Source organism: Nilaparvata lugens, chromosome 12, assembly GCF_014356525.2.
Source record: "Nilaparvata lugens isolate BPH chromosome 12, ASM1435652v1, whole genome shotgun sequence".
Taxonomy (NCBI): Eukaryota; Metazoa; Arthropoda; class Insecta; order Hemiptera; family Delphacidae; genus Nilaparvata; species Nilaparvata lugens.
Window position 1 is genome coordinate 16,533,394 of NC_052515.1, and position 12,156 is coordinate 16,545,549.

The 12,156-nt window shown below is 34.9% G+C and overlaps 1 protein-coding gene across 2 annotated transcripts in view; it reads left to right on the forward strand.

Moving 5' to 3' along the window:
* Positions 1-12,156, forward strand: part of LOC111055152 (protein krueppel) — a 119,855-nt gene that overhangs the window by 93,014 nt on the left and 14,685 nt on the right. Inside the window, exon 1 of one of the 2 annotated variants that reach the window (XM_022342319.2) lies at positions 10,183-10,777. The exons of the other annotated variant lie outside the window; for it this stretch is intronic. Within the exon in view, the coding sequence (XP_022198011.2) occupies positions 10,738-10,777 (40 nt within the window). The 5' untranslated portion in view covers positions 10,183-10,737. Of the gene's footprint in view, positions 1-10,182; positions 10,778-12,156 lie in introns of those variants that run through there. 2 annotated transcript variants of the gene reach the window in all.

Below are 12,156 nucleotides of genomic sequence, written 5' to 3' on the forward strand. Positions count from 1 at the left end.
ATATTTTTGTTCTTAGTAATTGAGATGTTTTAGTAATTGATTTTTCTGTTCACTTCTTTCTCTCTGTTCCAATAAAGCTTCTTCCCCCTTCAACTTCAACCCCAATACCATCTATACTTCCGTCTATTCCTTGTTAATTTAATAATATCGGGGGACCGAGCTTCGCTCTGGAGTGTTAAAGCATAGAAAACTTGTAACGAAAGATTGAATTCATAGTTTATATTAATTTATTCATTTTCTCAGTCGTACAATTATTTTTACAGTTATATGAGGAGGCACAACAGGCTTATGCCCAAAACTGTCCTTTTTCAAATTTATACTACAGTCCAAATCAAAATCTAGATTAAGCTACTATCACTCATCAAAATAACAATTTATTCATACTCCAAAAAACAAACACATCATCAATTACAAATACAGTAGATAGATATATCGGGGCACTGAGCTTCGCTCGTTATTTATTTATTTATTTATTGACTTTTGATAAACCGAACACAATTCTTTAAAATGATTGGGGAAGTACTAACAGGCACAGCCCGAAGCTGTTTCTTTCCCGAATTTTGATTTATACACTATAAATAGTCCAGAAAGTAGGTTATGTTTCATACACTTGAATTCAGGTTCAATTTTCTGTTCAAACATTTGAAAACAAAAAAATTTTGATTTAGACTATATACAAACCAAATTTAATAACAAAATAACACTCACTAATCACTTGAAATTTTCAAATAATGATCAACTTTAAAAATATTATGATATACTCTAGTTTAGGAGGATTATCATATCATGTCAAAAAATCAGATTATGTTGATCAAATCGATTAAATTGTCTAGCTATATAAAATTTCTCGCTGATTGATTATGATTACACAGCTGGAAATAATTATGTATCTCTCCCACACAGGCACACGCATCTTCTGTTATCGAGAGACGACGAAATTATCATCTGTTTTCCAAGGATGAATAATCATTTTAATGTCGTTCAGCGAGTTTTCCAAAGAATGAGACCTAGTGCAATCGAATCTTTATATCATAAACCTACTATGTTCCAAATTTCGTAAAAATCGTTAGAGCTGTTTTCGAGATCCGTAAAACATGAATAACCAGATATGAAAATAGCCAGATATAAAAATAACTAGATATAAAAATAACCAGATATATGAATACAGAAACTGCTGGCTTAATATAATAGGATATTTGTTGACTTCATCTCTTCTTCTTACTCTTCTTGCCATGTTTCAATGAATGATCTTTGCAATTTCGCCTCTTTTGAGAGAGGTATTTTCCACATCCACAATGCTGTCTGCCTTCAGGTTATGCTGTCCTTATATCTTGCATCTTGGAAGTCATATGATACTCTTAACCTGATAATTATTGTAGATCTTTCGAAGATGATATACAACTCTCAATGAGAATGAAGCTCAATCAACTAAACAGTGTTAAAACGACGTACTTCGCTGCATGAAACGATTAGTTATTAGATTTATGTTTTATTTAGAGATGTTGAACTTGAGACATGGGGTATCCATTCATCGTTTTCTACTAGTAGCTACCACTTTTGTTCACATCATAGACTTAAAACGGTTGAAAAAACCTTCTTGAAAGACTCTTGTTTTCGTTTTTTAAGGCTCATGAGGCTTATTGTATAGTGAGGATCCAGTAGTTGATCAATGGGGTTGAGGTTACCCTTTAGCGCACCGTAAAATTGAGACGATTAAAAAACTATAGACTCCGATTCTTTCAGTCGCTTTTTTACGCTCAAGGCCTGTCTTCAGAGGACAAGGGTTGTTTATTTACAGCGAAGGGTTGACTTTTTTCCAAGGCTTTCAAGGATGAATGTGGATATTGTTCGGCAATTAGTTATCACCTCTGTGATGGAAGCTTGACAATCGCCAATTTGACCGAAATAGCTTTTAAAAAAGGGGTTAATCCCATATTTCAAGTCATTCTTGAAAAATTACAAGGGAGTACGTAACAGTAGTAATAACAAAATATATGTTTACATTTATAACAATCATTATATTGTAGGCTCAAAGGTTGTAACTTATTTATTAATGTAAGTAATAAAATGCTATTCCCAATATAAAAGCTAATTGACGAGGCGAAATTTTGATTTCTCTATTGACCCACTCATAAGTTTCTAGAACTAATACAAGTGGTATCTTCTTTATAGAAAGTTCACTTAATACAGTAGTCACAAATGCCCTTATTTCATAAACACTGGTTCTAAAAAATGGGCTTCTAGGAGAGTTTTGACCATTACCAAGAGAGGAGAGTGAAATTTAGAATAGGTAGGCCTGACTGCAGTGCATTATTTTATATCAAGTGAGTTTAAAATTCCATGTGATTCATTTACATTCTCGCAATTCTTAATAATAATTCTTGATAATGAATCAGTCGTAATTGGCTGGTATTAATGATACCAGCTCAAAGAGAATCACTTAAATAAACTTGAACAATCCAGTACTCTTTTAGGAACTTGGTAACAGTCTATTTCACGATATTATCACCTGTTTAATTAAATTCATACATTTATTCGATTCGAGATTTCGTTGATTCATTTCAATTTTTATCCAAGATAATATTGAAGACATATATAGAAATAGTAGATTTCTGGAAAATCTAGGATGATTAAAAGCTTATTTTCTAGTGATAAACTTCCTTCACTTTTCATGAATACAGTACTTTGGAATACATGGTATTTGGGAAATAATATGAAAATCATTTAATAATAGCAGTGGCCTTCAAGAGATAAAATTGATTGTTTTACAGATAATAATTATTGTTAGTGACATTCTATTCAAGCTTCTGTAGTCTGTATAGAATAACTTAAGACTTGGACCTCCATCCAAAGATATCACAGGGTTGCTAAATCGTGTAAAATTGCAACTTTCTCGAATTTCCAATTTAACGTCAGAATTGAATGTAGAATATCATCCCCGATACCACAGTAATGCTGGAGAAGTTTCAGGGTTCAATGATTAAAAGTGAATTCAATTTTCGTGGTGAAATTGGGAACATCGCGAAAATTTGTAGTCTATGTTGCATCAGAGGTAATATAATAATCTCTCAGGCATATTTGTATTCGATTGTGGAACTATGGTTCACCAAATGAGATAATTTTCTTCCTAGTGCAATGCTATATTTCTGATTCAAGTTATATAACTTTGGTTGATTTAACCATAGAAAAGAATAAGGGAAATACATTGGTTTTCTTCAAGATACAACCTAGTATGGAAGTTTCGCCGGCCAAAAGTTTAATGTACGGTAAAATGCATTCACGAATAAGCTTAAAACAAGCTGAGCTCACCTTGTATGGGAATCTCAATTTCTGAGTTGAGAGCCCAGCCAAGTAAGAGGAGGCGTACGACACTGTCGTGCGTCCCCGGCATAGCCACTCTCTCAACACTGGATGCATAAACACTGCCTTGTGTTTCCTATACCCTATAGTATGCAATTCAGAACAGTAATAAGTGAATATCATCCAATGGTCCATCATCTATTGACTGTTTGAATCTCGATCAACTACTTTTGCCTGAAGCCTGTAGCTCTGCTATAACCAATCATCAATAATAAGTAAGTTGATGATCTGTGAAGTATTGCCTCCCAGCGTTCCATCACTTTCGATAAATTAGCAAGAATGATGAAAAGGACCGAGAACACCGCGTGAGTGCTTTTTCGAAAAGCAGGCGATTTTGGGCCCGAATTCATATTTTTAACTTCCGGTCTGTATTTTTAAAAGACAGGTCGGCCTAAAACTTGCAAAGGACCAGGCCTGGCCTAATTATTACTATCATCCAGTCAGATCCACTCCAATCTGTCAGCATTTCTCAAGGATATAACATGGAGGCTTCCCATTCGACTAATGCTGATAGTTTGACGTGAACCACCCACTGACATCCCAGACAGGTGTTGATCCGGATGTTAGCTTTTCGCTCAACTGATGAGTTTCAAAATTTGTACTAGGTAACCGTTGATTCAACTAATTCATTTTCCTATTTCTTCAAAATAACATTGTAGGCCTAATACTCTGCATAAATTTGTAAAAGTTTCTTGAAAATGATGCAAAATCATGTAATGGGATGATTAGGCATACAACTCTCCATCATAAACTTGAATAAGTTTCTATAGAATTTGAAAAAATTGAAGTAAGTGTCGATTTTGAAAAGTTTTTTGTAAATTTGTTATCTATTTTGACTTAAACAGATCAGATAGAGTGAAAGACAAGAACGTGCAACGTGAATTTGCTGTGAAGGGTTACGTTTTCTATAACTATTCTTGCAAATTGCATTCTGTATCCATTTTAATACAAACTTATATGTAATCCAGCATATTTCCAGCAATATTATTAGTTTTCCAGGCGTAATTAACCCCAAAAACAATGATAATTCTCTTTTTGAAATCAATACGTTGCACAGCAACGACTGTTGGGAAAGAAGAACGAGTTTATGTACAAGATGAGTATATTGAATACTAGCCGTCAGGCTCGCTTCGCTCGCCATATCCGTCTAGCCAGGGGGCTCCGCCCCCTGGACCCCCGACTGGATTGTCCAAGAATGAGAACAGCAGGCGAGCGAAGCGAGCCTGCATTTTTCATTTGGGCATTTTTATCATATGTTAGGACGATCCAGTCGGGGGTACAGACTAAATGTTTGGCTAAACGGATATGGCGAGCGAAGCGAGCCTGACGGCTAGTAATATAATATTCCCAGGAATAGCTCTGATTGAAGTAGCAGTGCCCAATCAATTTTTCCGCGATAAATACATTTCAATCTTCGACTTGGTGCCAACCTAAGAAAGTCAACTCAACTTAATGCCAACCTGACAAAATTATTAATTTAGTTACCAGAACAACTGTTTCGAAGAGGTACTCTCTCTAGATTATAGTTCAACATAATTATGGTATGGACATTTCAATATTATAATTTTAAGATATTGGAATAAGAAGAATATACATGCTAAAAGAACTTTAAACCCTTAAAAACCACCCTTAGAGTTAAAATATCGCCAAAAGATTTCTTAGTGCGCCTCTAAAGGGCCAACTGAACATACCTACCAAATTTGAACGTTTTTGGTCCGGTAAATTTTTAGTTCTGCGAGTGAGTGAGTGAGTGAGTGAGTGAGTCAGTCAGTCAGTCAATCAGTCAGTCAGTGAGTGAGTACCATTTCGCTTTTATATATATAGATCAGTTAGAATCATAGAATGAGAACTCTTCTTCCCATTTTTTTCTCTGTGGTGAAATGTAGAATCAGTACTCAGTAACAGCAATCGTAATATGGTAGGAGAGCGATAAAAAACATGAAGAAATTCAGCAACAATGTTTCTTATTGAAAAAATATGAATATTGGTTTATAGTTTTAAATTATTTCCTGGAATCAGAGTGGTGAGTAGCATAATATCTTGATTACTCATCAGAGTGAAATTTTAAAATTCATCCTCTTCTTAAGTTGGCGATACTCTCGTTGTAACTTGACTTAAAATCAAGACTACATTTCTAGTGGGGGTTGTATTGAAACCTTGGTCGTCAAAGGTCTAGCTTAAAGGTCTAGGTAAGGTAAACTATAATACACATACCTCCTAATATATTCAGTCAGTTTAGGTGAATCAACCACAAATAAAGGCTAGGGCTCATGTAAAATATGTATCACAAGTTTCCAATCATCAAGCTATCGTTGTGTTGTTAAAACTACCACGTATAAGGATTATGATAATATAGGTGGCAAATCTATCCCAGTTTGAGCTGCTAATAGTCAAACTTCCGTTTTAAGGTGTGTGAGAGTTTTATCAACTAGTAGGCGCCAGTCAAGGATAGGTAAGTTCTTATCTAAATCCAGTGATAAGGAAGGGTCAAGGCGCCACTTAATATTGCCTTTAATATCCTTCCAACTTGGTTGAAGGATGGAATATTGGAGAATTCATCACGTTTTGACAGATTTCAAAATAAATATCCGGTTCAGGGATAGAGAGACCTTGAGAGAGGAAGAGAGGTGATGGAAGAGTGGAGGATGGATGATGATAATTTATCAGTTGGGATGGAAATTTGTTTAGGACTACAAAGGAAGAGTGATAAGTTGGCAGTGGAGAGGGTTGCAATGTTATGTATTGATAAAGAACGAAGAGAATATTCAGAGGTGAAAAGAGGAGAGATGTAAGGAGGAGAGTAAGAAGAAGGAAATGCATGAGGAGGAGGAGGATGACGAGGAGTAGGTATGAAAGAGTGAAGGAAGAGAATGTGGTGGAGAGGAGATTTCGAATGAGGAGACGGTGAATCTCCTCACGGTCCAAAACTCACTTCAAACTGTAAGTCCCTCCAATTTTCATCATCATTCTTCTACACAGCCGATGCACTAGCCTAGGTCTAATGCGTGCATCATCCTCATCAAAAACAATAGGAGACTAAGGAAGAGAACTGAAGAAGGAAAACAAGGAGAAGGACAAAACCAGAGGTGATGGAAATGAATGGGAATGAGATAGAGGAGGACCAAGAGAGAACAGAAGAGGAGAAGAATGAGAGGAGGGAGGAATTACCTGACGGAGAAGTCGGGATGGTTAAAAATTACAAATAGAAGGCCGAGGAATAAATAAGAATTATTAGAAGTAGAAAAAAGAGACCTGAGAAGTTAAAAAAGGAGAGGTAAAGGATGAAATAACTAGTAAGTAAGGAATTGAGAAAAGAAAGAGAATTAAAATTAAAGTGGAATGAAACCTTATATTAAGGCTGTGCAATGGCTAAAAATGAACTTTCTACTGGTGATATTTTTCAAAGTTTTTCGATTTGTATATCATCAAGCTATCAAAATGAAAAAGTTTTCTTAGGAAAACATTTTTACCGATCATTACTTTATGAGATATGAGCGCCTGAAGTTTGAATTTTTGGGACAGAATATTTCAAATTCGGTAAGAGATAAATCCATGAGATTTCGAGGATGGATTCTTCATGGTTTGTTGATCTAGTAAAACAAAAATTTTCTTAAAATAACAATTTTTGAAAAAAATTAATCAATTTACCAAAAATAGCCAAAATAACTCAACTAAAAGTTATTTCCAGTAAATTGAATAACTATCTTAAAAATGGATATTTTCAGAAAATTATTGTTTCACTAGATCAACAATACCATGAAGAATCTATCCTCTAAATCTCATGGATTCATGTCTTACCGAATTTGAAATGTTCTCTCCCAAAAAGTTCAACTTTAGACGCTCATATCTCGAAAAGTAATGATTGAAAAAAAATGTTTTCCTGAGAAAACGTTTTCATTTTGATAGCTTGTTGATATACAAATCGAAAAACTTTGAAAAATATCACCAGTAGAAAGTTAAGTTTTAGCCTTTTCACAGCCTTTAGGAATGGGAAAGGAATCAGACTCAATAAAGAAAAAAACAAAATAAAAATTTGGAGTTCAAGTGAATAGGGATACTGTACTAAGTTGATAATGTAACAAGAAGGAAATTGTTATATCTGCTTCCGCACTATTAATTCCTGGAACTACTCAGCTTTTGCCAGTTATGTCCATCTACATGTCACTGGAAAAGTTTCACTTAGATACTATACGAGACTATCCCACTAATCATAGATAAGTCCACTAATCTTGAAAATATGTTTTTCTGAAGAAATACGATAATTACTTCCAATCCACTAGAAAATGCTAAACATAATTCGACTCACGAATATAATCATAAATGATTAATAAAACGCTCACAGAGAAATGATTCCAGATTTTTGATACATAGATCATTTTATTCCTTGATCTTGTTGCCATTTTTGTGAAAAAGGATAATGGTTGAAACAAACAAGGGCGAATCCAACAATGAATAGTGAATGGGGTGTTGTCAAATTATCCCTTTATCAAAAAACCTAGGTCACCGATCAACGGCACACTTATTTTTTAAGACGATTTTTTTTCAAGCAGGTGTTGGAGTTGAGGGTTGTGCTCTCTCTCACTTTTCGTTCTTGCTCTCTATCACTCACTCTATTTTTCTCTCTCGTCCTCTCTCGCTTTCCCTCACCCTCTCTCCCTTCACTTAGAGTTTTTTCACATTACCACTTTTTTATCATCGCACTCCTACTTGGTAACTTGCCATGTGCCGAGCTCTACCACACGCCGTGTGTGCTACTCATGAAGACGGGGTGGTTTTTTGAAAGGGATGAAAAAATTGTAAAAAACTACTTTCAACCCAAAAAATTATCGCGGAAGCTTGCGTTCGTACGCGTGCTGAGGGGTGGTGGTTGGTGTTTTTTCGGCTTGATAATTTTAATATTGAGGGGGTAAGAACCACTACTCATTGCTCACTAGATCTGGTTTTCACAATCACCTGGCCGACTAGGTAATGATATTCACAGGAGAAAAATATTTGTAGGTTATGTTGTGAGCAGTAGTACCTATTAACGATCTCAACCAAGCACGATTTGGTTGCCTAGAAACCAATAATAAGAATATTAAGAACGATCTTAGTAGCTGGCTACTGGTATCATATTTGGCTGAGAACAATCTCAATTTCAAATATCAATTTGTTGATTGTATAGAATAATAATTTATGAGAGAAGCCTTAATGGCACAATTATTAACCAAAACCAGGTTACTGCTCAGTCCTGTACATTGTCATAATATATTGCCAATGAACTCAATACATTTGTGCATGGAGAATTAATTCTACATGTATGTTGGATTGGATCAATTACGTGTGAACCTCTAGATAAATAAAATGGGATAGGAAAATAATGAATATTTTATATCTCACACAAAACCAGATGGGGTTTCATCAAGAAAACTTGATGATGGGATAATAATTATTTCTAGAAAACTCCCAGGTGGAACCTTGTGTGAGATATTTTACGAAGGTTCGTCATCTTCATGCTAGCAAAAACTTTTTCCTTCAAATAGTTCATGCCAATTTTATTGTAACCACCTAATACCACTATTAATTTGTTCTTGGTTTAATTCCTTTTGATAGTAATTCCATCGCGTTTAAAAGAGACTTCTGGGCCTTAACTTCTAATTGAAATCATTTTTCATCTCATAAATGGAATCTAAATGAGCGGTTCACTCACAATAGCTTATCATTCATTGAGAGTTGCTGAACATTGAATTCAAGTAATATCTGCTAAATTTTTGGCTGAAGTATATTACACTCAATTCCATGGATTTGAATTCAATCTCTATCAATCATGTCAAGAAATGAGGGTGGTTTGTTACTCAGTAAAAACTCAACACCGCGAATCACAATGAGTCTCAAGAGCTGCTAAAACAGTTTCAATCCGAATATACTCTCTGAATATGAATAGAATTTACTCTATAAATAAACTAAATCTTTGCTACTTGCTGAGTCATAAAATATTCTGAATAAAATCAGTATTATTGAATCATTGCATTAGGATAACACTCAAACTTGATTTATTTCACGTTGGTATTTAGTTCTAAATAATCAATATGCTCATCAGAAAACTTCTCAAATCTACCTCAATCACAAACTAAGTGACCATAATTAGAATACATACAGTGACTATTACTAGAACAGTGTGGAGGAAGTTAGTCTTGTTTTCTATTGGCTGATCACTTCGGTGACTGTTGTGGCTCCCGATTCATTTTTTCCCCAACCTAAAGCAATTGAGCAAGATTTTTTATTCCATTCATAAATCTTGATTGTAGTATTATTCAGCAATTTTTCTTTCTAGTCACTATACAAACTTCCAAACTCAGAGCACTCTATGAGCGAACCTTGCAACCAAGACCGTGGTGGATGGTATCATTTGTAAGGGGTTTGCCTTTTTTCCGCATTTCTGGAAAGTGTAGCGTGTAGCAAAGGGATGGAATGATGCAGAAGTGGAGAAAATAATACGAAGGGAAGAATTAAGCTAGGTGGGGGTAGAAGTGTTTGTGTGTGTGCGTGTGAGAGTTTCTGAAGTGTGCCCACTCATTTATGTTACAACTCTGACTACTATCCACTTTAACTGGCAGGGTTCGTAGTGAATAACATCAGCCTTCCCCTATCTACCAATGCTGAAAGATTGAAGTGAAATTCTCTGGATGTGTATGTGTGTTTGTGTGTGTCTGCTAGGTAATCTTCCCTTCTCTCTCGCACCCTCCGCACACCCTATCAGTTCCCCTCCGTTCCTCTCTTGCAGCATTGTTGCATCCTTGATGCGTTTATTGAGAGCATTCTTCCCCACCCCTACTTCTTTCGCTCGTTTCCCTGGAAGGGCAAAATTTTCGGCGTTCAGTCAGTCAGTTCCTTTCGCAGTAGTGCGTTGGCTACCTCGACTAGAATTGCCGGAGTGTCTTGGACACGTCACGTTGCCATGGTGATTCTCCCCAACAACTCCCGATACTCATTGGAAAGTTGTGCTTACACTACCGCGTCCGCTCAGCATACAACCTCTTGACCAATTGCTACAACGCTGTGCATCAGACTTTCTAGGTTAGGTTTTTTGAAAAACTCGTGACATCGTGATAAACTGTTCAAAATAACCTCAAAAAACGTCAAAAACATTTCTTAATTCCATCAACTGATAAGTTTCAATCTTAGTTTCATCAACTGATAAGTTTCAATCAACCGAAAAAGTTCTAAAGTTTCAAACTCAACCACTGTGATATAATCAAAACTTTTCCGCCACTAGCATTCCGATATTATATATTTCGTGAGTTATTATGTCTGGACAATGTCACTTGTATAAGTTGGAACCCTAGTGCTATCAATTGACTTGTCATCTCCAATCTGGGTAGAAATCTGCTGCAAGACATGGCACTGTCATTACTTCAAGATACCGCACCGAAGAGTGGTGAGTTTTTATGTATCTTCTTTTCATTTTTGTTGTTGATAATTTAGTGGGGAGGGGAAGAAATTTGTATTTATTGGGCTTTAAATCCATTATTGAAAGGTTGAAAGCTAAAGAGCTGGAAAATAATATAAAAAAGTTTTGAAAGCTTCCTAAACAGTAATAGTTTTGTAGATCATGACTTGTCAGATTTTGCATGAATTGCTTCATCATTACTTCATGATACTCCGCCCAATTAATTGTGGTGAGTTGAAGGCTATGAATTTGTTTTGGGAGGGGGATTTATATTTGAATTGTTTCGTTCAACTCCACAACTGAGCAGATTTCTACATTATTTAAATAAAATAATGACTATGACTATGATTTTTCGTAGATGGAAGTTGATGGGAGAGTACTAAGTTAGGGGCCACTTTTCATACAATAAATCAATTTATCATATTCTAATGATTTGGAACAGTACACTATATTCTAGGTCAACTTTATCTTCTCAATTTCACAAGTTGTTATATTTGAGAAGTTTGTCATTAATTGAGGTCATCAGTTGTGAGGTCTTAATTAATTATTGTTGTATCTCTTGTACAGTAATTCCTTTGAACTATAATTCAATAGTCTATGTACACAACAATGAACAATTTCTTCTGGCATGAAGTGATTGGGTTTTCCAAAATTTTCTCTCCTCATGATACTCACCAAACAGTCTAATCTTTCAAATTTAGCTGCTGATTAAAGACGCCATCCGCTTTCCTCACTGGTTCTCATGGTATTTAACCGTCATTTAATCATGATCGAATTCAATACACGGTTTTGCAACGGGAGTAAATTCATTTTATAAGCAATATTAATTAATAAAATGAAAATATTCACAACTTTCTGATGTTGATTATGCTTCTCTTGGAATGACCAGTTTCATGTTTCTAACTTTGATGACTCATTTATCATAATTCATCATTGAATCACATTTGAGTGACACTTCCATAAATTTAAATGACTTGTAGGAAAATTGATCAACTTATTCATTATTCAATGAATGTTGCATTCATTATGATGACTATTTATTCATAATCTCATGTGCTTAAAGATGAATAACTGATCATTCCCATTTATGATGATGACTAATCTTATTAAAATTATTATGTGTTAATTACGAGCTGTGAATGAATGACTGAATCACAGTAGGCTACTATTTACGAGTACTTGAAACTTCTATTCTGGATAAATAACAAGATGCATAAATAAATAATATGAAAATGCATCAATAAGCTTTAAGCATAAGTAACCATCTTCAATCTTGTTCATCGTTAATTAATTTATTATATATAGTACGTAACTCTTTTTCCCAATTGGAGGTATATTTAAAGCTGACATTTCAAATAATAATAATA